Source organism: Ambystoma mexicanum, chromosome 13, assembly GCF_040938575.1.
Source record: "Ambystoma mexicanum isolate Mex_15411 chromosome 13, UKY_AmexF1_1, whole genome shotgun sequence".
Taxonomy (NCBI): Eukaryota; Metazoa; Chordata; class Amphibia; order Caudata; family Ambystomatidae; genus Ambystoma; species Ambystoma mexicanum.
The window spans coordinates 548,473,819-548,499,448 of NC_090938.1; the positions used below are offsets into that span (position 1 = coordinate 548,473,819).

The 25,630-nt window shown below is 45.6% G+C and overlaps 1 protein-coding gene across 1 annotated transcript in view; it reads right to left on the bottom strand.

Moving 5' to 3' along the window:
* ASB16 (ankyrin repeat and SOCS box containing 16) overlaps positions 1-25,630 on the bottom strand; it is a 288,484-nt gene that overhangs the window by 82,218 nt on the left and 180,636 nt on the right. The window contains exon 4 of the mRNA XM_069634314.1: positions 5,725-5,838. Within this exon, the coding sequence (XP_069490415.1) occupies positions 5,725-5,838 (114 nt within the window). The remainder of the gene's footprint in view (positions 1-5,724; positions 5,839-25,630) is intronic.

Consider the following 25,630-nt stretch of genomic DNA (forward strand, 5'->3'; position numbering starts at 1 on the left):
TTTCTCCGTAAGGAGATGAGTGAGGCGGGGATATTCTTGGGAGGGCGAGACAAATAGTCTCTTTATATGCTGATGACCTATTGTTATATGTGGGGAACCCGAGGGACAATATGCCAGTACTGCTGGAGGCACTGGGGAACTTCCAGATACTGCTGGGCTTCTGCATCAATATAGAAAAGTCCCTGCTGTTCTCGTTGGGGGGGTCTTCGCCACCACAAACTAGCTGCCCTCCCGGATTGGGGATAAGATGGGAAGGGGAATTGTTGCGGTATCTGGGAATGCAGATTTTCCATGATATGGAGGAGGCGTATTTGTGTACAAAACATTCAGGGCATTGTCATGGATAGGGGAATTTATCAAATTCCGGAAAAATGTACGATCTCATTGATGGGGAGCACTTTGTAAAATGGTCATACTCCTGAGGTTAATTTATTACTTCACTAATATCCTATATGACATTAAGAAGGTATTTTTTAAGATGCTACATGAGAAGATAGGGGAATTGCTATGGGGTGCAGGGAGGAGGAGGGTCTCAGTGGCAACCTTGTGGAGCCGGCCCCAGGAGGGGGGGGCTCAATCTACCAGACTACAAGCAGTACTTTTTTTTTAATGTTTTCTTTTTATTTGTATAGAGCACAAACAGCCCGCAGGTTTCATGTCGCTGTTACAGAGGTAAATAGGCTCCTTAGTTACAGTGGTACATACAGAGAGTTTCAAGATATAACAACGGTAGGTGAATCGGTTACAGTGGTACAAGAAGTAGTTACAGTGGTGCATGGCATAGCATATGAGGTGTACACAATTCAGTTGGTTACAGGGAACATGAGTGCGCAGCGTGAAGCACAGAGCTGGGGTACAAGAAGAGATTAGTTAAACAACCAGGTTTTGAGTGCTTTGCGGAATGCAGGATGCTCGTCTGACTCTGGAGATTAGGAGTCTGTGGAAATATGGTGTTCTTGTGGGTTTGGAATTGCCCGTTCTTACTACTTTCAAGGAAAGGTAGGGGGGGCTGTGTGAGTGATGCACTTGTAAGTGATGGCGAGAGTTTCAAATAGGACGCGTTCTTTGATGGGGAGCCAACGGGCTTCGCGTCTGGCGGCAGATATGTGTTCTCTTTTGGGAATGTTGAGAGCAGCTCTAAGTGCATTGTCTTGGATTATTTGGAGTTTCATTCGATTTTTTGGACAAAACATTGTTGTTACCTTTGAAGGAGTTGGTGACCTGTCATAGGAGAAGGGATTCCTTGGCAATGAGGGCAACTCCACTTCCTTTGCTGTGTAGGCGTTCCTGACGGTAGATGTTGTAGCCTTGTAGTAGGACTAAGGATGAAGCGGGACCAGAGGCTTCATGTAGCCAGGTTTCAGAGATGGCTAAGAGGTCCAAATTGTGTGCGGTGAACAGGTCACAGATTTCCATAGCATTGGCTGGGAGGGAGCGGGCATTGATGAGGGCACATTGGAATTCCGGCAGGGGCAATTGCAGGTGGTAATGGGTGGTCGGACGCATATGGGAAACTGTTGATGGGACTGGTTGGGTCCCTTCCAGCTCATCACCAGGGATTTGCTGTGGGGCACGGTGGGAGCGAAGGGAGCTACCAATGTATTTCAGGTGGTGAGGGTGATCTGGAGGAAGCTGTGTGTGACTGAGCTCTACAGGGCGGATTTGCCATGGAGTGTGGACCTGAGCCTTCAGTCGGCACTGGGGAGGGTGGGGCTTTCTGATCTAAGGGAGAGGGGGTGTCAGTCGGTGGGAGACTTATTTGAAAATGGGAATCTGATGCCATTTGAGAAATGGAGTACCCGATATGGCGTTCCCAAGGGGCACTTCCTGACATATGGAACGGTGACCAGACGACTCGCTGCCATGTGGAAGGAGATCCCAGAGGAGCCAAGCACAAGCTCGCTAATGCAGGTGCTGCTTATGCATGACGACGGAAGGGCTAAGGTTTCTCGAATTCACCAGGTGAAACGGAATGAATTCCCTATAGGGGAGCTGGTGGTTAGGAGTAAGTGTGAGAGGGGTGTGGGCTGTCAGATTCCACGATATTGGCAGGCAGTGATGTCAAAGGTTAACGGTTTGCTGGGTTCCAGTTTTGAATGTAACCCAAAGGTGTATTTGTGAGGCATTCTCCCAGGGGGAAAACAGTGCAAAAACAAGAAACAGTAAGGCTCGGTTTATGCTGATACTAGCGAAAAGTCGGTTTGCTGTAGCCTGGAAGAGGCCTCAGGGCCCATCAGTGACCCACAGGATGGGGGATATCTGCAGAAGAGGGATGGCAGAATTTTATATTTTACAGAGATCTAGGGACATTGAGCTGGAGGAAGGGGTGACCATGGATTGGGGCCAGTCACTAAATGATTTGCACTCCTCTGCATACTTAAAACCTCCTGGAGAGGTGGGAAATGGATAAGGGGTGGGACAGATGGTCGGAAAGCAGTTAGATACACTATATTCATCATTGTACAATGTTCCAGTAATCGTATGTACTGTATTTTGATCCCTGTGCACACTGAAAACACGAATAAACATTTTTTTTTTTTTTAAGAACTTCAACTGGTGACCCACTATCTATTCTCCATTTCTGGAGACAGACAGAACCCTCAACGACAAAGCTTGGAATGTTGTGGCTATGGGGACATTGTCTGCCATTATGAAAGACTCCCTGATGTCCTTCATGACTATGTGAACGCCTTTTTAAAACTATATGCAAAAGGATTTTAATGCCCTATCCTGCCCGTTGAGATTACGGGCCCTTAATTTAGTTGTCTTACCCTGGTCAGATAGCCCTGTATATTACACTATATGTGTTGCTCAGAGGTTTGATTGACTTGAATGTTGGCTAGAACACTCGTGAGGGGGAGACGGGAAGGGGTGGGACCTACATACTTCTGCCGAAAATATTGCAGTGCAATACCGGCAGATGGCAGAGTTTGTTACGATTAAAAACATCAATAAAATATTGCATTTAAAGAATAACAAGAAAATGAAAAAAGTGTAATAGAGGTGTGCCCTCTGCAAAAATGTTGTTGCTTACAGGGGTTGTTGAGTTTGCATACTGAGCACGAGGCACAGACAAATCATTTCAAAAGCTTTATCAAGCATGATTAATAGAAGGTCAACAAATTCAATTAAAATAAATATATTCAAATAAAAATAACACAATCAAACCAAATATGTCAATGTAGGTAAAGATCTGTGCAAGATAGCTCAGGGTGGTAAAGCACCTTCTGCAGAGATATGCTTGTACCCACGCATGTCACAATACATTAGCTGAAGATGTTACTGCGCCTGTTGTGGAGATATCAGCAGACACAGACACCACACCAAAAGACAAGAACTATGGGTGCACTCTCGCTATACCATTAACTTCCCATAATAGAACAACCAAATGTACCTGTATTTTCTAATGTGTGGGCGGTTTCATTAATGAGGTATTAATGTGCCCAACGGTTCTTTTTTGTGCTGCAATAATGCATCAAGTCACTGTAAGTGCATTTCCCGTTTCCCTTGCACTGCAGTCGAGCCGGCCTTTGGTAGTTGTCACACAGTGGGACTATGTGGAAAGCGTTAGACTAGGCAGATGCTATCCTCCTGCACCCACCATTCAAGGACGTGAGCTGCATCCTCCCAGCGCTCAGCAATACCAAACATATATTTAAAATGAAAGGCGGCCTTTTACCAAAAACATATATTGTCAGCACCAGCCCAAAATCCTTCAACATGAATCCTAACTCCAAACACTGCCCTTCCTTCCCCGAAAGAAAATATGCTATGGGACTAGTTCTCATTTAACCTTTTAAAATAAAGTATTGTTATGAATATGCGATTGTATGGGAAACTCCAGCCTATTGTGTTATGTCCTCAGCACTAAGGCGCACTGTCCTGATGAACTCCTTCGACATGGCAGCACCTTCTCCACCTTTTCCCAGTGGTTCACAATGAGTTCTTTGAAGTGGTGGAAGGCAACAGCGGGCTCCTGGACCTCTTTTGTGGGGATAAAGAAAACATGGGATGGCACCCAGGGAAAGTGCTGCAAGCAGAAGTGAGCCTCAGAGGGTGGCTAGCTTGGTGCCGACAGGGGTTATTGGTGCCGACAGTGAGCTCCTGGTGTGTCCTCTAAACCCGTGCCCCAGGGCTGCTCTTTTCCAAGGCCATGCTCGGTGAACCCTGCTGCTCTCACCGGATCAGGACGAGCTCACGGTTGCTAAGCAACCCTGGAGAACACTCGAGGCTGCACAGAGGTGCTGGCGCTGGCTGCACTTGCCACATCTAGTCAGGCATGAAACTTACTTTTTAAATAGTTTGTTGTTTTGTCACAGAGGGCTTTTGCGACCCCCCTGTTGAAATCTCCATGCCAGGGGTCGCAAAGCCAAGGCCAGGGGTTGCTAAGCCAAGGCCAGGGGTGGCAGCTGCATCCCCAAATGACGTCCCTGAAGGCTGGTATGCTTCCGCCTTATGATTTCCACGTTTGGTTGTCTCTCAAGCTGAGCTCCAAAAATATTACCCTGCAGCTCACAGAGCTGTTTGACTATGGGTTCATGAACAGGGCTCTTTAGTACACAATACATCTCCCTCTATGTATGCATCTCACATCTTGTGGACTCTAGTAGGTATCTCAGAAAATCATGAACACCATAACGGACAAAACTAGGGGTGGGATGGAGGCCTTGAGGTTGCCCCGTCTGCTACCTGCAGAGCGAGCATCATGGAGCAGGTGGCAGTCTATGGCCCCCAGGCTCTCCCAAACCCATGCTCTTGCCTCTTCAATGTGAACCTGCCGCAGCACATATAGGTGAAGTTGCATAAAGGAGAATAAAGAGTTCTTTGATGACATTCAGGAACATTTGAGAATTCTGTTGAAGTGTAAAAGGGGGCTAGAATTACCGTCTTAAGAAAATGAGAAAAAAGAATGCATTATAGTATTTTATTAAGACGAAGACATTTTACTTTTGTTTTGCACTCAATCTTGTGTATGCTAAAATTTGGGTGGGTCAGGAGAGTCCAGCAAAACACCGGTTTCAGAGCATGTATTATGTTTTTAACAAGGTCACTTTGGTCGTTTGCACATGAATTATACATTTTCCGCTGTGTTCATTTTGGTCTAATTCTTTTTTAATATATATAGTGTGTGTTTGAGAGTAGAGGACTGGGGGTGGCGGGTGTCCAGGTGAGGTAGTAGGGGATGGGTTGGATGAGGGGTTGGTGGGAACAGCCCCATTTAATTAAAAAACACGTTTTTTTTAAATCATTCAAAATGATAACGGGGAAAAATGCACGATTAATGTGGAAACGATGAAAGTGACCTCGTTAATAACATGTACAACCATTTCAGAGATCCTTTGACAGTGAGCGACCATTGTTTAATCACTATGAAAGTAATTGAGTTTTCTTGTATAGCGCTCACAGCAAATTTAACTCATGAAGGCACCTCAGACTGAACAACTGCGTCGTAGTCCCCGCATGTTGGGGCACAGTCTCACTCTAAACTATAGTTCAAATGACATAAATACAGTGTCACGCCTAGAAATGCTAATTTTCCCTGTGAAAATGTTAAGCTTTAGTGCACAAGTTTCAATTCTCACATTTGTGAACACTTATACCTTGTGCTTTATGGGGCTATTCATTTTATGTGTGTAGAAATTGCCTTGCCCTCCAAAAAATGCCCCTCTCCTGCAGCATGCACAACTCCTCAGAGGTGTGTGGCCATTGTTTATGAAGTCATACCTGCCAGATCTCTGAGGATACAGTCTCCATCCAGGTGTCACAGGTGGGTATTCGGTCATAGCAGTTGAGGAGAACCTCCAGGGTCTCGGGTGATGAAGCACAGTACCGCCACATCTGAGTGGAAATGGTGGGGTGATGAAGACATCAAGGAGCAGGGGAGGGAAACAAAGAAAGGAAACAGGAATTAAAACAGTTGTAGAGGACGGTGAAAGGAAGGGGGTGCTTAGGGTGGCCTATGGCGGGCTAGAACCATCAAACTGCAATGTTAACAGCTCATCACTCAGGCACATGACCTATCCCACTATGACGAATGCTCCATCAGAAAATAAGAGACAGCTGGGGCTGGGCCCGGTATTGAAAATCTCTCGGTTCCGCAGCAGATTGGTGCCTGTAAATGAGACCCTTCTGATGTTCACTTGGGCATTCTTCGTGGAAGGGAATTAAGCTTATGGTACTTGGGAGAACCATGCCTCACTATAAATTGCACAAACCCAACCCAGCTACAGGGGGCACTTGGTCAGTTCGAGACTTCACACTGGTTCTCTAGTAAAGGCAACAAGCCGCCCTCTGAGGCAAGCTTGATGAGCCCTTGAAAGAGAGGGCAGGCAGTCAATGCTACAGGCTCTAGGCATTAGGACAAGTCTTAAGCAAGCATTAGTTTGCAGATCACAGGTGTCCTTCAGTGATAATTTCCAACCAAAGGGGTTATCAGGGGGGATGTCTCTCCAAAGGACAGACAGGGTAAAGAAAGTAGAGAGGCTAGAATGGTAACCCCAGGTATCTACAATGAAGTAATTCCTTCCCTACCATCCTCTGAGGAGCAAAATGACCCTGGACACTGAAGAAGGGACTATGTATAGGAATAAGTGTTTAGATTGTTGGAAAGACAGAGATATCCAGAGACAAACAAACACCGATTTAGAGACAGACACGGGTACATAAATATAGCTAATAGAGAGGCAGCCAGAGAAACAGATATATATTTAAATGTTAGAATCAATATGCAAACTGAGATAAAGAAACGCATATATAGGCAGACAACCAGGAGGTGGCATGAAGTCCCCTGTCTGGTTATTGGGAATTCTAGTGGGGGAACTCAAAGGAGTGCCCGATCACCCACCCTTAGCCCTGTCACATGGCAGGGGAGCCCAGTCTCACGGTAGGGGACAATCACAAGGACAACCTTAATCTACTCATCCCCACCAATAATGTTCATTGGGACAAGCAAGACCTCCCTTCTGTGGGAAATTATAGCATTGGAGAAAAGATGTACGGACCCCATCCCATGTTAAAAATGAGCCTGAAGCTCCCACAAACCGGACCCAAGGTCTGACATGTACATAACTTAGCCTGAGACTCACATTGCTGTTAGTGATACAAAATTGCCATTGCATTGGTTAGTGGCAGCATTTCCACTCACAAGTGAAGCAATGTTGCCAATTCATGGTCCACTGGGAGGTTCCACTTCAAGTAAACCAAAGTTGCACTTTAATATTACGTATGCTTTCTTCAAACACATGTGTAAGCCATAAACACTTTTACAACGTCAGCGCAACTGTATACCTTCAGGTTGTTATCAGCAAAAACAGTGGAGGAGTGAATTCCATGATGGGGGGAAGGCAAAATAAAGGCTTGGTAAGACCCCTAAAGGCTACATCAGGCTTGGGGGATCCTATTGGCGGCAGCCAATCCCAGCCCCTCACCAACTCCAGGACACAGCTGGCGATCATTGCAAAAAGCCCAGTCCAGGTGGATGGAGTATGTGGCTAAAAATCCCAAAAGATTAGTCTGGAAGTGTGAGTGCCTGCAAAAAAGAGCATGATAGAGGAGTTAGGAGCAGATGGGCAAACACAGAAAGTGGTAGAGTAAGTTGTAGAGACAAAAGATATTTGAGGAAAGGAGGAGCTTAGAGGGCAGAGGAGGATAAGGAGGATGTGGTTGGACAGAGTAAGTAGGAGCTTGTAATAGAAAAGAGGATGTGGATGAAGAGTGTAAGGAGGACGCTGCTAATAATAGGGAGGAGGTTTGTGCAGTATTGAGGAGGAGGCTGGGGTAGACACTAAGGAGGAGTTTTGAGAACATCAGGGGGAGATCATATGGAGGTGGTTTGAGTGAGTTGGAGAATTTTTTAAAAGTTGACAAGAAGAGTTTGAAGAGGAGGCTGGAGATAACAGGGAGAGAGGCAGGAGGCAGAGAAAACAAGGTCGTCAGTGGAGAATATCAGGAGGCTGAGAATATTAAGCGGCGGAAATCTGTAAAAGGAGGTCGATGGGCAACACTAGGAAGTGGTTGGAGGAATTATGAAGGTTAAGGGAGAATATTGAGAGAAGAGGGAGGAGGAGGTTGGGGACATCAGGCAGCAGAAATAACAAACTAAAAGAATGATTATTCCCAGGCAACTAGACTTAAACTAGGCTTACCTTCTCATTTTGTACCCTTACATGACTTTGTACCCCCTATGGAACTATGTCTGTACCCTCTGTCTTATTACCTATTGCCCTTTTCCCTACTGTTTATTTGTAATCATTTTTGTATTAACCAACTCTCTGTAACTACGCTGTGATACCTCAGGGCCTGGGCGTATAAGAAATGTAATAATTAAATAAATAAATAAATAAATAAAGGAAGGAAGGAAGTTGGAAAGAGTAAGGAGGAGGTTGCAGAGAGTAAGGAAGGACAAGGTGGACGAACACCAGAAGGATCTGGAAAGGATATTTTTTAGAAAGAATAGGAAGGTTTGGGAGGGCCTGGTTAGCCCAAGGCAGTTGTTAAGGGTGGGAGGAGGAACAAGCATTCTGTGTGCAGTTTATGAGCTGATCAAAAGAAGAGGGCCAAGACACTTGGCGGTAAAGATCAGCAGGTTCGGAGAACTCAGCTTCTAGAAAGGAGACTTGACCCTTCTCCATGGCTCTGTCTAACACCACAGAACCATCTGTTCAAAGTAACCATGATAACGGTTATACCGCGTGCCAGACCTACCAGTTGCCTGGCTTTTGATATCATTGCACCCTCTTTCTGGATAGTCTTCCTTCTAATTTAAGAGAAATACGCTCCCTGCCACGTTTTAAGAAAGCATTGAAGACCTTCTTTTTTACTTAGTTATTTGCTCATATACCACCTGAACATGCTCTCTTGACCCTCTGCATCCTTTTTCTAATTCAGCTGTTTCTGCTTTGTGATTTGGTTTTTACCCTTGGATGCCTATGTCTTATCGTGTTCACCTATTTGCCCATGGGTCGCTGGCACCTTATAAATATGAAACTAAACTAAACTAAACTAAACTAAACTAAAACGCATGATGGAGAGACAGAGCTACTTGGAGCTGTTGGAGGTTCCCCTAGAGTAAAAATCACAGCTCTAGTTCTCACTCCTTGGGGTGGCCCAGCGAAGCCTGCAAGAGTGGGACATACTAACCTGGTGACATTAAGAAGAAGGTTGCAGGAAACCCATATAATTCAGATACAGAGGCCTATGGAAAGATAAGGAAGTTGAAACCCCTAGAAACTCACAGTGGAGAGCAGAGATAAAGAGGTGTTCGGGGAAACCCTTGAAACCTGCAACAGATAGTTGGGAGATCACTTGTCTGAACATTGTATTACCCAGAGAGGTGAAAACATTAAAAAGAAGTCCACAAATTGTTGGATATTTGGGGAGAGACTATCTGAGCCATTTGTTTTATTTCGGTTTTACCTAGCGAGGGAAGCCTTTATGTTAAATTAAACCTATTATTTACCAGAAATGTGTTTGACCACTTTGTGGTGCCCTCTTAGCTATATGACAGATAGTGTCAAAAGTGTGATACACAAATGCTGTACTGAAAGCCTATCCAAGACCTTCAGGCTTTACTGTATGGCTGCTGAACACCTCTTGGATGACACTCGTACCCATAGAGGCCACACCCAACTCTGCAGGGATGGCTCTGTATTGATGATATTGACATTCCATCAAAGGTATGGGTCCTAGGCTTCACAGGCCTAATAATAAAGCTGCCTAAGGGAACATATGGCAGAGTTGCTTCCAAGTCCGGGCTGGAAGCAAAATATCACGTAGATGTTGAGACTGGTGTAAGCGACATGACTATCGGATGTGCTAAATGTATGTTTAGTCAGTTATGGTTCTGCTTTGTCAGTAGTTCAGGAGGGGGATCCCATAAACTAGGTGATTTGTGAGATCTACCATTCCATGTAGACCAAACAAGTTCATACATAGTGGAGATAGATTTGGGTGAAGCTGGGTTTGGGTCCTCATATTTAGCACAGAGATTCCCTAGAGCCAGTGAAGAGAATCTCCCCCATAGCCTGGAGCCACTACTGTCAGAAGCAGTGGGGAACGCAGTACAGCACCCTGGGGAGACAGAAGGGCCTCTCTTAGCGACTGAGTTTGCTTTAGCCCAAGGGGATGATCCCTCTCTGTGAGCTGAATTTGAAGCAACCATGTCGGCAGAGGAAGGTAGACTAGTAACAGGGACCTATTTTATAGAATGATAGAATGTAGCAGACTCTTGCACAGAGTGATGAACAATGTGAAAGGATATGGGCAGACTAGATATCAGTTGTTAGTTACCCCACCTTTCGAGAAAGCAGGGATGGGTTGGGCCATTCCCATCTTTACCAGGCCACAGCAGAGTATAAGACTCAGTAACATGTCCTTAGTAGTTTCTTTTGGCTGTGGATTTACCAGAACATCTAGAAGTACTGCCTATAGTGTTTGGTGTGTCATAAGACATAGGAACGATGCAGATAAGCATCATTGATATTGCTTGCTCTACAATTGGAATGGATGCAGTGGGAATGGGTGGGTGAAATTACCACCTGCAAAGGGAAATTGGTGAAATGCACCTCCAATTTTGCTTTGCCACTGGTACAGATTTATCCCGATTCACCTCCTTTAGGTGAATTTAGCATTTTTCACAAAATGTTTCCTTTTTTATCTCAACTTTTGGGCAGTTGTGGGGGCTGAAGCATTTTTCAGGCCACTAATAGGTGGACATTTGGGAAATTGCCATTTTCGCTCCATGGGCCAAACTGGTGAAACAGGCACCTTTTGCTCAGAATCGCCAATCTCTCCAAAGCGAATTTTGTCAGTTTCACCCACTCCTAGCGGTGGAAACCCTGAGTCCCTCAAGTACAGGGAATTACTATATTAAAAGGCTCAAAGTCTTCCCAAAAGCACAAGCCTATGGTTTTGTCAAATATATATCTATCCTTGTAGTATCCATGGCATAAATGAGGAAACCAAAAATAAAAAAAGTCGCTTTGCTCGCTTTTCAGGGAGCTTTTACAGACTTGGAAAATTCGGATTTCTGATATACTAACCCTCCCAAATGTTGTTGAGGCACTAGGGAAGTAAGTAGATTTGCTGTCTGTGTGTCATTGGGTGTGGCTCCAAAATGGTCAGGCACACCATTCCATAAGTAAATTCCAGACATACCCCATGGTGCGGAAAAAACCTCTCTCCAACAATCTCTTTTTTCGGTGCTGCACCCCATAGAATACAGTTGAGTCCCTGTGAGAAACCTGAAGGTGTCTCACTCGCTAGTCCCCAGAGATCTGTCATCCAGGTGGCCAGGACACGGCCATCGCTATAGGATCCAGTTCCTGGGGGTGGACTAATGGGGGAGGATCACCTGGATGAGGGGTCTTCGGGGAGTGGAGTCGGGACACTTAAGGTTGAGACACGGTATCCCCTTCCTTATGACACCTTTGCCCCATCCTACCCCGTAGGATATTTGAAAGCTCTACCCCCCACCTTTCAACACAAACACTTTCTTACACCATAAAAGACAATGGACTGACACCAGAGCCGTTTACTTGACATGTCCCAATCCAAGGGTCAGGCAGAGTCAGGCAATTGACAGACAATAACTACGCACACTGACAGCCCTTTCTCTTCCCCACAGGGATAAAAGGCGGCGCACGAGAGCACACTACGAACAAGGCCAAACGCACGAGGAAGCAGCTATTCCAGACCGGCAGTTCAAACAGAGGAGAAAGGCGGCAAGACCTGAGAAGACGAGGAGAGAATTGCCCTTGCCCTTTTCAACTCAACCCAGTGAAACCTCCTAAAGAAGTATCATAAGACCGGGATTTACAGCTCGCGTGTGGTGTGATGGATGTCAACAGTGCACGGGCACCTCCCGCATTGATAACCCAGATGGGGAGGCACACTTGCTACCATGGTACCGTCGTTGACTCCAGAGGCAAGACAAGCCAGCGGGTTCAGCACAGCCGGTGAGTATGAGATAGTTGATAGCAAACCGGACTGTGTTGAGCCCAAGGTTGCGAACATTGTATGAACTTGTGCACAAAGAGCTTGTGTGTGTCTAAGCTGGGAAGAAAGACCACTAAAGGGCAAGCTGCAGAGTGGTCAGGTGCCCCGCGAGCGCTCATTCGAGGGACTCTGGCTGGTCCCCTTTGTTGAAACTACAAGTACCAGGTTGCCCTATGAGAAGTCGGCGAGGGGAGTCAGACGGTCATACAAGGGTCGAGTCAAACCCCTTGTACAATCGAAAGTCTATGACGCATTGACAACAAGGAAAGGGAAGCATGGGTGGGGGCTTAAAGAAAAGCCTGACTGGGGGTTGTGATCAGACTTTGGTAAAAGGAAGAATCTAAGGAGTCTAAATTAACTGGCGTGTGAACCTGACACAGGGATGCCAAGACAAAGCTATGAGAAGGAAACCCCACTTTCTGGTGAGATGAGCAAATCATGAACTGTATTAGAAAATCATGAACTGTGTTAGAATGGCTATGTGAACCCAACGGAGGGATGTCAAGGGGAAAGCTAATGAGAAGGAATCCTGCATTGTGAGAAAACAAAGTGAACTGTGTATTTGGCAAACGTGAACCCGGCTGAGGGATGCCTGCGAATTAGGCTGAAGCATAATACACCTATGACCATTGTGTTGACAAGAGTGAATCTGATCGAGGGATGTCCATGGTGAATGATTGTTTGAAAAGACACTGAGACTCTTGAATGTTACGTTTTGAATAAAAGGCTGTAGTGAACCCAGCGGAGGGAGGCCTACATAACACGAAGGATCAGAGCCCAGCAGAGGGGGATCCTTAGGCAAAGTGTAATCGCCCTGTGAAGATTTATTGAAGTAACTTGTGTTTTCGTTGGTTATGATACATCAGGTCCTTTGAGGCAAGAGACTTTGTGTGGAAGAGACTTGGCCACAGAAGGCTCTGATATTTTGGAAACAAACTGTGAGCTTGTGCTGGCAAGGCCCAGGAGTGTGCTGTGCTCAGGTGTCCCGCCTTGTGCTGTGCTAAAAATGTGGGGAAGGGAGACATTGGCTGTACCATCGACTTATCATTTTGTGAACACTTCTTTCTTTTCAGGTGAACATTATCCTACACTATTTTGTAAGTTAGCGGTAAAGATTGGCAATATTTGCTTTTAGTATAGGCCCTTTTATTTGACAAGACGCCACAAGGACTGTCTTATTATTATTTAATGGTCGTAGCTTGCTCCCATCTTAGATTTAGGTTTATATTAGGTGTTTTTCTCACCCATTATACAGTTTAATAAACACCCTTGAACTGTGATCACTTGTGTCTGTCTTTACTGTTGCCACCATGATATGGTGTCAGGCGTGGGATGTGATTCAACTGATAAAAATTGAAACCCATGCTGATAATTGTGGTCCCACCAGAAGGGGAAAACAAAATCGTTGAACTCCTCGACTCTAACTGCTTATCCACACTAAAAAAGGTCTTGTTCTCACAACTATGTATCCTGACTGGTCAGCAGGATCTGTTCTTTAAAACTCAAGCATTACTAGACACCATTCCTCTCTCACATTATAATATACAACAGTGGGATCGAATAATATTGAAAGTTTGACCTGTTTTTTCTTTTGTTAGACCTAGCGCTCTGAACCCCACCCTTTGAACCGTTTTTTTTGGTACCCAATTGCCTACTGTTGCGGGACCATCAGGGTTGGAGATTAACCTACCGAAGTCCATTCCTTCGGCAGAGTCAGACTCAGAAGAATCTGAACATTTTGAGACTTTATCTGAAGGAATTGAGAACCATCCACGGAAGGGACCCTTAAACCTCTGGAAGAAATGGCCGATCTAGCCAAGGTCATTGCCCATTTATCAGCCCAACAGATGCAAGCCGAGGTTAGACTTCGAGATAATTTGGTTAAACTAATTGAGTTGCAAGCAAGACCCTTACTACCACAGGGGGTACTTCAATCATATTTTGAGGGTGAACATTTAGGAAATGTATTTCTAAACTTCAAACGTCTAGCTGTGCAACTAGAATGGGAAGAGAATCTCAAAAGATGTTATTTGGGCCGTCTGTTGAAAGGCGAACTACAAACCTCCTATCAACTACTGAATCTTGCATAAGGGGCCACCTTTCTATGCATCAAAGAGGGGCTGTTAAAAAGAGTGGGGCAAACCTGCAATTTTTATCAGCAGAAATTGAGAACTATTAAATTAAACCCAGGAGAAACCCCCTTAGAAATGGGTGAACGTGTTAAAAACACTGTGGCTCTATGAATCAATGGTAAAACCTTAGAAGAGCTAACAGAAGGATCACTCTGGAACAGTTCACTAATTCCTTACCCCCTTTTCTGCAAAAAGCCGTTCTACATTTAAATCAACCTACCCTGGCGACGGCCATTGAGATTGCACAAAACCACTCAGACGCAGCTAAACATTTCCACTCTGCCGATCGTTGGGAGGAACGGAAGGATCATAGGCCAATCCACCGACCTCAACTTCAGGGAAAAGAGAAACAAGGAGGCTCATATAGAGGTAAGGAAGGGATGCTGCGAGAAAAAGTAGACATCAACATAATTGATCCCAAAGCCAAAGATGAAAGCAAAAGGAGGGAAATAAAAGGAAGCAGACCACCACCTCCTGTCTTTTTTTCCTGTAGAGAATCAGGACATATGGCTCGACCCTGTCCAAAGAATCTAAGGGAGAAGCCTATGGAAATAGTTTGCCTAAAGGGTGAAAAGTGGGATGAACCAAAGGAAGAGCTAGAGACCTTTAGTATCTGTTTACGTCAATCATCCACAGATATTATATATGAAAAGGCTTGGGTAAACGGGAGGCAAGTAAGGGCCTTGACTCGGGTAGTAAGCAAACTGCTTTCCGAACCAATTTTGTTACAACAAAGGACATAGAAAATGCGGCCCTAGTTAGTCACCTGTGTGCATGGCGACAACGAAGTGCACCCCAAACAACCTGTACACATTAATATGCAGGGCGAATCTTGTGAGATTATGTCATCCATCATTCCTGGACTACCCGAAGGACGTTATCCTGGGGCGGGACTTCCCTACCTTCTCAAATCTCTTACAGAAAAAACCCACCTCAATTAGGAGATTTTCTGCCCCAGAGTAGCTGGTAAGCAGACTAATACTCCTTAAATCCTAAAATATGGGACTGGGAAACTTCCAAACCTATTAAACCAGAGACAACTCTTAAAACCCAGTTCATAGGCTACTGTAAAGAGACCAGTAAAATCTCTACACCTCTTCCAAAACCAACTAGCGCAAATCAATGGGATATGCGAATGTTCTTGGATATCTCTCGTCCCTGTTCTCTTCCAGGTCTAGACAAATTGTAGCCTGGACAAAAAACAGACATATCCTGGGGAAGGGTACATATCCCGCATAGGGGAAGGGTATGTGAGAAGGGTATTAGCAAACTCTGCCAATTAATATTTAAAAGCTAATTTATGCCTTGCGAGACATAAATTAGGGCACGGGTATGTGAGAAGGGTATTAGCAAACTCTGCCAATTAATATTTAAAAACTAATTTATGCCTTGCGAGACATGGAAAAGCCATGAATATCATCACAATGCATTAGAAGTCATAGCAACCTATGAAAGAGTCCTCACAAGGCAAACAACCTGTTGTCCTTCCCAGGCTCCTACCACTGGCTTCTTCCAGACAGATCCCATTTCACTTCCTCACATTACCACTGTCAGACCCTGTGTTTCTTCCTCTTTCTCTCTCTCTTGAAATAGATACACAGTGCGCTGTGTACCACAAAGATCTGAAAATCGGGAGATAAGGGTCTGGAGACTCCACTCATTACCATAACAAAAGAGTTCTCAGAGGCAAGAACTTTTGGTTTAGAGAAACACCTGATTGAGATGTGAAGACCCCAGGCATCCATTTTAAATTCCTTGGAAGGCAGGTTGGTAGGCTGAGTGCCATCTCAAAGCTTACTTTAACTTGCCCAGGTCTGGTGCTTGGTGCCAGTTGGCACTTTTGCCTGCAAGGACAACTAACAGCATTTGTTAGGCATTCATCAGGTGAATGGGGCAGAGGCAGAATCCCTGGTCGTATCTGTTACGCTCACCTGGCTCCCACAGGGGCGTCGACCGAACTGGACAGCTGCGGTCTCCACCAATGCGACGTGTAGTGCCGAGATGACAGGCTGGACTGGCCCACCCAGCTTGGTTTGCTTGGCCCATAGGAGCATTCTTCTGTAAATGGAGAAAGGGAATTAACCCCCACCTCCCACTGCTGTTCTCCCCACTGACGCCTCTAATGTCCCTTCTTAAAGTCTCACCTGATGGTTTGGAAGTGTGAGCTCTCCATCCTGCATCGAGCGCAGGGGCGCGTAGATAACCAGTTGCTTCACTGGTTAGAAGGAATTGGTGAGTTTCAGAACATTGTAGTTCGTAAGAGTTCAAATGTCTGACTTTCACTCTTGTCCGATTCCTTGCAGTTTCAGGCTTGACCCCGGCGAAGAGTTCCTCGTGGTAGCTGACGAAGTTCAGGTAAGGATTTGTCTTATCCAACACAGTTCAATAAAATAAGGCCAGAATGTAACCTGTTGCTTTCTCCCTTATTCAGGTGCGGAGAGAAAATATGAAGTTCGGGGAATAATGCCTCCGGCGGTAAAATTAGGTAAGTCTATTGTGGTGAGAAGGATTCCCCTTGTTTGTCCCTTTGTCTCACCTTGTTGTCCTTTTGTTCCCCTTAGGGACCAGGGTACGATGAGGATGCAATGGAGACTGCGCCGACCCGTGAAGAGGAATAGTACCCCCGGTGGTAAATCAGGTAAGTCTTTGGGAGTAGTTACTATTGCCTCTGTTTATTCCCTTGGCTCACCTTTGCTGTTCTTGTGTTCCCCTTAGGTGCCGGAGTGTGGCGGGAACGTGCAGAAGGATGCGGTGGATCGTGAGGATGCTGCGAAGGCCGGTGAGTTCAGCGCAGCATTGCAGCAGGCGAGGCGGCGCGCGTAAAATACTTCTTTCTTCCAGCTCGAAGGCGCGGTGGATCCGGAATTCAGGTAAGGATCAAAGGTATTGCTCTTGTTCTAACCTTTTCTCCTTCTGTTACCCCTTTTTCTAGGAGCTGCAGACTCGAGGCGGGCGTGGCAGAAGACTGGATGCAGGCTTGCAGACACGGTGAGCGTTACGCTGCTGGATCCAGAATAACGCGAAGCGTGTGCTGCTCTTCGGGCGTGGTTTAAATAGCCTCCAAAGTAGTCCCAGGTAAGTATTCCTCCCCAGCCCCACCCGAGTAAAAAAATAGTCCCTAGGTAAAATAGTCCCTTCCAAGCCTCATTTGGCTTGGAGCTCTTGCAGCATGGTCTGCATCAGGTAACTTCTACTCTATGAGCCTGGCGCCTATGGCGCCAGGACTGACTCTCCATATGAGCCTGGTGCCATAGGCGCCAGGACCACACCCAAACAGCCCTTAGCAGGGGTTTTTGGGCTTGCTCTAAATAACTTGATGCTTGCTTCCAGGGTTGCTGGACCTGGTCTGGGTCCCCGGGGGTAGGCATCCTGACAGTATCTCCCAGATGTGCACCCCTGTATATTCTACTACTCTAAAGCTCACTGAACACAAAAACAGGCCAAAATGAAATTCCCCCACCTCGCCCCGACCCACTCCATCTCGTGTGGTTTTGCGGCCACTTCAAAACTTCAGTTACAGAATGAGGTTGAAACCTTGCAGTGGGTTCTTCATGATGAAATGGGGAGCAGGAAAGATAAAAATTGGCGTATAGATTCCTCAAAGTACCCCCACAAAGTTGTGTGGACCATACCTGGTCCTATAGGAGGTGCTGCAGCTGAAGGAAGGGGAAGTGAAGCATACTGTCGATCAGAGAGGGGGTTGGGGCAGCGGAGGAGGGCTGAGCAGTTCAGTAATACAACCATTTCGAATTTGCAGTATATCCAGCTCCTTACTAGGTTCTGCTCTCTGCCAAGCTCTGTGGAAAGCCTTGTACAAAAATAACCAAACCAAGGGAAGAGCAGATATGCAGTATTTAACTAATGTCAGAGCTTTGCCTTCCAGAGATAGGCAGGGGCTGCCTGGGATTATCATAAGCACAAGGTGTGATTTGTCACCACAGGGCATCCCATGGTGCCAGGAATGAACTGCCTCAACCATCAATAGCTATTTGTACTACAAAAGGGGGGAGGAAGGGGAAGAGAGGCTACCTTTCTGGAGTGAGGTGGAATTGACTGATTTGTTTCGTAATAGTTACTCTTTATGCTGATTCCGTACTTATTAAAAGAGGTTCTGCAGCACTGTGCGTATTTGTACTTGAAGGTCAAGGTAGTAGTGCCTGGTGAAAGTGTATGTTCCTGCTCATGTAGCTGCCCTGAAAATGCCTCAAAGCAGGATTACCATCATTGCAAGCAAAGAAGCCTTTGCGCTAGTTAAATCGACACAAATTGTCCCTTTCAGGGGGAGGACAGGGTCATGAATATGACTGTCAGGGAGACCCAAAGATCCCTCTCAATATTGGGATAGGCGGCCTAGCAGGACAATGCCCAAGCCAGACTTTCCCCAAAGGTTGTGTAAGTAAGTAGAGAGGGACACTTACTCCACGCTGTGCATATAGTTGTTTAAGTGCATTGTTGTCCTGATGTCTATCAGCCTCGGTCCTTGGCAGGTCTCTTTTTATAATTTTTTAGATAGTACCCCAGAACTACAAGGAAGCAGTGCAGCAGCAGCATCAGAGCTGGAGCCAGTGGGAAGTAGCACAGCAGTAGTGGAGACCAGGGATCACTCACAAAATCCCCATGCACAGTGGCTTACCTGACACAGTGGGGGAACATAGAGTAAACAACACTGGGGATAGTATGGCAGGCAGGAATAAATGGAAGCCGAAAAGAAGGTAGGGCTAAAAGCCCTTAAAAAGACTTCAAGGAAAAATTCCAACCCAGACCTTTTAGGAGATAGGAGGAGCTTTGGGTAGATAAGGCAGAGATTCGCTCAGGGGGACGACAGCTGGCCCCAGTGCTCAATTGGAGCTTAGGGAACTTTCCAAACAGGAAGGACTATATAAACCCAGGAGGGTCAGTCTTCAGTGAGGGGTGTTCTGGTGAGGTCATAAAAGGTGCAGGAGGACCAAAAGACCATAGACAAGAGGGCAGCAGGTGGAAGAAGAGTTACAGAACTCACTGGTGTGTTTGGAGAGAATGACAATAATGTGTTTGGATTGACAGAGTTGTACCAATTTTGTTTTTGGTGTGTGGGTGAATGAAGGTGAGAAAAAGTGAGATCATAAGGGAGGAGAGGAGTAGAGGTAGGAGTGAGAGATGGTCTAAGATCAGGAGCATAGAGAAGGGGAGGCAGAGTATGATCAGGAGGGGGTGAGACAAGAGATAGGAGGAGTGAGAAGTGGAGTAAGATCAGGAGGGCGTAGTAGAGTAGTTAGGAAGGAATGAGAGGTGAGAGTAAGGTCCAGAGGACGAGTAAAGAGGGGGAGTGGAAGGACGAGTGAGAACAAGAGTTGCAAGGCCATCTACAGGAGTGAAGGGTATGCTGAGATGATCAGGATAGCCATATTTGGGTCACCTGGAAATTGACAGAGGGGGAGTGGTAGACACGGCTGTTGCCTATAGGTCTCCACAGAACAGGGCAATCTTAGACAGTAGAGGAACCCTGGCTATATAGTGCACCAGAACTACCTAAAAGCAATGGGGAGTAGGGAGCATGGGTTACGGAAGTGGGAGCCCCCATCACGGTTGAGGCCAAGCATACAGGGGCTATCCCTACACTCAAAGCTACAATTATCTTAGTTTGTTTGTTCTTGATAAAAACTGAACATTTACAAATTAATTCTGCCACATAAATTATTGACAGCTTTTTCACAAGAGGAGATTGATATTATTCTTGTGACATATGTTGATGATTGCTGTCACCTACTTTACCATGCATTGCTTGGAAATAGGACTACCATGGTTTGCTGCTCCAAAAGCTACAAACCGTTGTGTGGACTTCCTAAAGACGTTTGTTGCATCAATGTAATAGTTAAAGGCACACTTGACTTCTAGCGTGTGAAGCACTCTGTCAGTGGATTATGATGATTCGCCTAAAAAGGTAAGCAGCACCAATGCCCGATTCTGGTGACAATTGGAAGGCACTTTAGACTAACTTCCTGGATTCCTCATCCCAATGCATGGGCTCAAAGGGCTGATCCATTATCCTCAACTAGGGCAGTTTTTAGTTTCTAGAAAGGAGTGATTTTCTGTACTGGTACGAAGGTGCAGAAGATAGTTCTTAAACATTCCTTTACAATCTTTTCCATAAAAGAGATCGTACAGCCTGGAGTTCCAATGTATCTAGATATATCCACTAAATGTACTGTAATTAAGCGATGACGGAAGTCATATTTGATGGCAGATGTAATATACACAAAAGAAACTGGTGCGTGAGTATTGAAAATGGATGCAAGTAATTTTGCAGTTTGGGATATGCACTGCTTCGATTGTGGCAGTACCAATATTGATTTGCTTATGGCTAGTCCTCTTCTGCAGTGGTGCAGACGGGATACAAATTCATGTTGTTGAAGGTTAACCTGAGCAATGCCAGTCGTTATGATTATAGTTTGCATCCCCAAGTGAGAGAGGGTATTCCCACAGGTGGCTTATTTGCTTGCTGAACCAAAGTGAACCAAATTTCACCTTGCTGATAAGTCCCAACAAGGCTGAAACATCTAGGATTGCTTGTGCTTCCCTGCAAAGAGGATATGGTCTAGCAATTCGTAATGGACTCCGATGGTGGAAGCACCAATATTGATTTGCTTATGACTGATCTTCTTCTACAATGGTGCAGACAGGATAAAAGTTGATGGTGTAGAAGGTTGCCCAGAGCAATGGCAGTGGTTAAGATTATTTCCAACCTTCCACCCATCGCATTTTTGTGATAGAAGATATACCCAGACCTGGGTCCTTTATTTGCTGCAGCATAGGGAAGCAAACATCATCTCAATGATGAGGCCCGACAAGGCCGAAGCATGTCTAGGATTGCTAGTGATGGGAATGGACTGCTGCAATTGGTGGCAGTACCAATAATGATTTGCTTAGATCTGGTTGCCTTCGGCAGTTGCGCAGAGAGGCAAAATAATGTTGATGTAGACGGATGGCGAGAACAATGGCAGTGGATAAGCCTTCCAACGAACCTTTGTAAGTTGATAGGTTCTGTGAGAAACTAGATGGTGTCTCAACCGCTAGTTCCCGGGGATCTCTCTCTCTCAGGTGGCCAGGGCACGGCCATCGCCTTTGGATCCAGACGCTGGGAGGATCACCTGGGTGAGGGGTCTTCGGGGAGTGGAAGTGGGACACTAGATTGCAAGTCGCGGTATCCTCCCCCTGCAACACCTTCACCCCATTCTACCAGGTAGGATACCTGGGAATTTGACTCCCTCCCACCCCCTTCCCTACATGAACACTTTCACACAGACAGCCCACTCTGGGAGAAAACAGACTCATACCCGAGCAATGCACCTGACATGTCCCACTGCTTTGGTCAGGCATAATCAGGCAATTACTTTTGACAACTCACACCTGACTTCCATTATGCTTCCCCACAAAGATAAAAGGCGGAGCACGAGAGCACACTCTGTGCAAGGAAAAACACACAAAGCAGAAGCAGTTTCCAGGCAGCAGCTGAATGAGGGGAGAAATGCGGCAAACCGAGAATACCTTTGACCTTGCCCGCGAGAAACCGTTACTTTCCAGGAGCATTCAGATTAAAAGGCGTAAGGCCAGGAAACCAGACTGAAGAATCCTGCATTGTGTGTAAGAGATACCAGGGGCCCTTTTGCATGAATGGCCGATGGTCTATAGTGGTGTGGTGTAAGGAAGGCATGGTATCAATAGTAAGACGGACACAAGTGACAACAGTTCAAGGGTGTTTATTGAACTTCAACAAGGGTGTGATAAACGCCTATCTAATCCTGAATCTACAGATGGGAGCAAGCTATGACTATGAAATAATAATAATGCAATCCTAATGGAGTCTTGTCAAAATAAAAGGGCCTATACTAAAAAAAACGATTGCCAATCCTTACCTCTAACTACAAATAGTGTGGGGTAGTGTTCATGGAAAAGAAGGAAGTGTTCACAAAAATGATATGTCCTGATGTTCAGGCCATTGGCCTCCCTTCCCCACATTTTCAGCACGGGACAAGGCGATTCACTCGAGCATAGCACACTCTCGGACTTCTTCGGCATGGGGAATAGGATAAAGTTCCATTACGAGCATCAGGGCCTTCTGTGCCCAAGTCTCTTTACTTATCAAAGTGTTTTGATTCAGAGGGCCTGATGTATCAAATACAAAACACAAAGTTCTTTTCCTCTTATAAGTATTCAATTCAGGTGATTCACCCTGGATTCCCTCAGCCGGGCTCAGATCCTTCCTCTTACACAATTAGTCTCCCTCAATTGGGCTCGGACAAATTGCAGTTCGTATTAGCTATCGAAGACTTTTGAATGTACATGGGTTTAGCTTGACCCATTGCAGGACCACTTTGATTCCACAATTCACAATTTACATTTGCCACCTCTCAGTTGCATACCTAAAAGAGACCATTGAATGAGCACCCACGCGGTGCCGGACCACTCCGATATGGTGTCTGTCTTGGCTTCAAAAGTTCAGTCAGTCCTTGGATATTCGATTATATTCACACAGCTCATCACATACACTTCACACACTGTTCTCTTCAGATTTCTTCATACAATGTTGCCGCTTGCAACCTTGGTTCTAACACAGACAGGTCTATTATTAATCTATCAGAGTCACTGGCTGTGCTGACTTTACTGGCGCTGCGTTGTTGTAGGAGCCAAGAACAGTACCACAGCGGCAAACAATTTTCCCCGCCTTGGTTATCGACACAGAGAGCCCCAGGTACCTCCTACACACGATGCACGTTTGTTCAGCTTTGATTCCAGTTCTTATGTTTCTTATTCTCGAAGGCTCGTGAATGTAGCAGTTTTTCTCCAAAAAGGGCAAGGGCGCTTCTCTCCTTGCAACCCTCTCTGGTCTTGCTCTCTGGTGTTGCTGTCTTTCTCCTCGTATTAAACTGACATCTTTGAACTGCTGCTTCTTTGTGTGTTTTGCCTTGCTCCCAGTGTGCTTACATGCTCTGCCTTTTATCCGTGTGGGGAAGTGTGATGGAAGTCAGGTGTGTGTAATGATCAGTAATTGCCTGATTCTGCATGACCCTTGTGTTGGGACATGTCAGGTATACGGCTCGGGTGTTAGTCCATTTCCTCTCATAGTGAGCTGTCTGTAAGAAAGTTTTTGTGTCAGAAAAAGGAGCAGGGGTTGAGGCTCTAAGCATCCTACCTGGTAGGATGGGGTAAAGGTGTTACAAAGAAGGGGATACCGCATCTCACCATCCGGTGTCCCACTCCCACTCCCCGAAGACCCTTCATCCAGGTGATCCTCCCGCACTGGTCCATCACCAGGAACTGGATCCAAAAGCGATGGCCCTGTCCTGGCCGCCTGGATGACAGATCCCGGGACTAGCGGGTGAGACACCTTCTGGTTTCTCACAGTGGGCAGTGGGCTGGCGTGCATTGTCGGCCTCCCATTTGCCCAGTGACTCTCCACCGGGTGCTAATATATAATATAATCATAATCGAACAGCAAAAAGGGATCTGGTGACTAAAGTGTATGGTGTTACAGTAGGTCTGTAGATGTACAGACTGGATGGACTTTGTTTTAACATCTAGTTAGAATTCTGTATTATGTAAGACGAAAGACGGAGCTAGAGACTAAGCAGAGAGGATGGTGTTTTAGTGGGCAGAGAACTGGGAAAACTTTGTGGAAAACTGCAGACTGTCACTTTTTACAATAGCTGGTTTAAAGCGACAGGTTGATGAGATAGAATGCCCTGGAGTTTGGGATCAGCTGATGGGTGTAGTACCAGCTGCACAGATATATAAAAACAGGAGGTCACAGAACTAGGTTTTCCAACAAGAAAGTTTGGCTGTGTGATAATGTGCGTTTTCAAAAGTGTTCTCTTGCACTTTTCAATACAATGCGCCTTCCCCAGCACATTTAAATATAGTTTACACTATGAGATTGTGTTACATTAACCTAAACTAAAATTTACTAAAAAAAACATGGACAGGGCACAGTGTGTTATATAAACCATAATGTTACTATGCAAAAAAGTTAACAGGTACTGGCGCTGGCAAAAAAGGACTGTAGTTAGTTTATTAAATGTATCATCCTAATTACTGCTGCTTTACAATTATATGTAATAGAAACAACTGTTCCTGGGTAACACCCCCACATGTCCTTGGCACTTTTAAGAATTAGGTGGATATGTACTGCTGCACTCTCCATTACCCCTGAACTTACAGTGAACAAAGGAAGGTAGGGTGGAGAGAGCCCTGAGGGAAAGAGAAGAATGCAGGATGAGCTTTACTTTTTAACATACTTACCAGCTGTGCTACACAAGTGTCAAAGGCCCTCATTCCAAATTTGGCAGAATGGTAAAAAAAGTGGTGGTCATTCCGTTACTGCTGCCATGTTTTTGGCAGTAACAAAATGACTGCCATGTTTACCGCTTTGCCGAATCCAGAGTTTGGCACTGAAGTGGAGAATTCACCTGCAGCATAATGCTGGAGGTAAACCCTCTACTTTTAACCACTCACAAAACTTCTGCCAAAATCCCTGTTGAGTCTCATGGACTCCAAAAAGGGGGAATAACACCACCATACCATTAATTGAAAATCCAGTGGTAAACCCACAGGACCAATTGGTGGTAAAGGTAACTGATTTTGGTGGTCAATCGGCGGAATTACCACTGAATTATTGCCAAACACGGAATGAGGCTCAAAGTAATTAGGCATCATACAGAATTACAATGCAGCAACTGTGATGTGATACTGCTCATTTCATGCTTTGTCTTTCTATGCAAGGTTATGATTTGTTATACATGATTTCAGGGTTGTCTGTGCCCCTCACCCACCTGCCCACCAAAGTCTCTGACTGTTCCCTGCAATAACACACTCAAATTCTAATTTTCAAAACAATTTGCATATCAATTAAGCCACCCACGCATGGCAACTGAACACCCTCCCAACAGACATCAAACATCATACACTATACCTATACAACCACATTGCGTGCTACAGCCTGAGCCAATGCATCATCACACTGTGGGCATGTGAATCTCCCCTTCAGACAGAAATGCCTCTATGCTCTCGACACAAAACACCTAGAAACTGGCCTGCATACAGAGCTACGGGTGCTTCCGTTCTGAATCTGAATGCATCAACACAATAGCAAATTCTATCTTGCACTTTTACCCTCTCTTCCCATTAACCTCACCTAATCCACTCTCTTTCAGTTCCACTACAGAGCCTGAAGACCATGAAAATGGCAGCTAAGCGCTGTATAAATTCAGGCAACTCCTGCCCCCATTGATCCTACCATGCTCTCACCCACTCCCCACCTACCAACCACTAGGGTCCCCTCTGAGGTGGCCACAATCTCGGTGGAAACCAAAAGCAGGTGCTCTCTTCAATAGGTATTTCCCCCCCAAGATGTGACTGTTTACTTAAGTAAAAGGGGCAGGTTGCAGCTGTTTACAAAGCCAAACACATTCTAACTGCTCCATTGTCCTGAGAACAATTATTTCACTGTTTGAATATCTGTGTGTTCACAT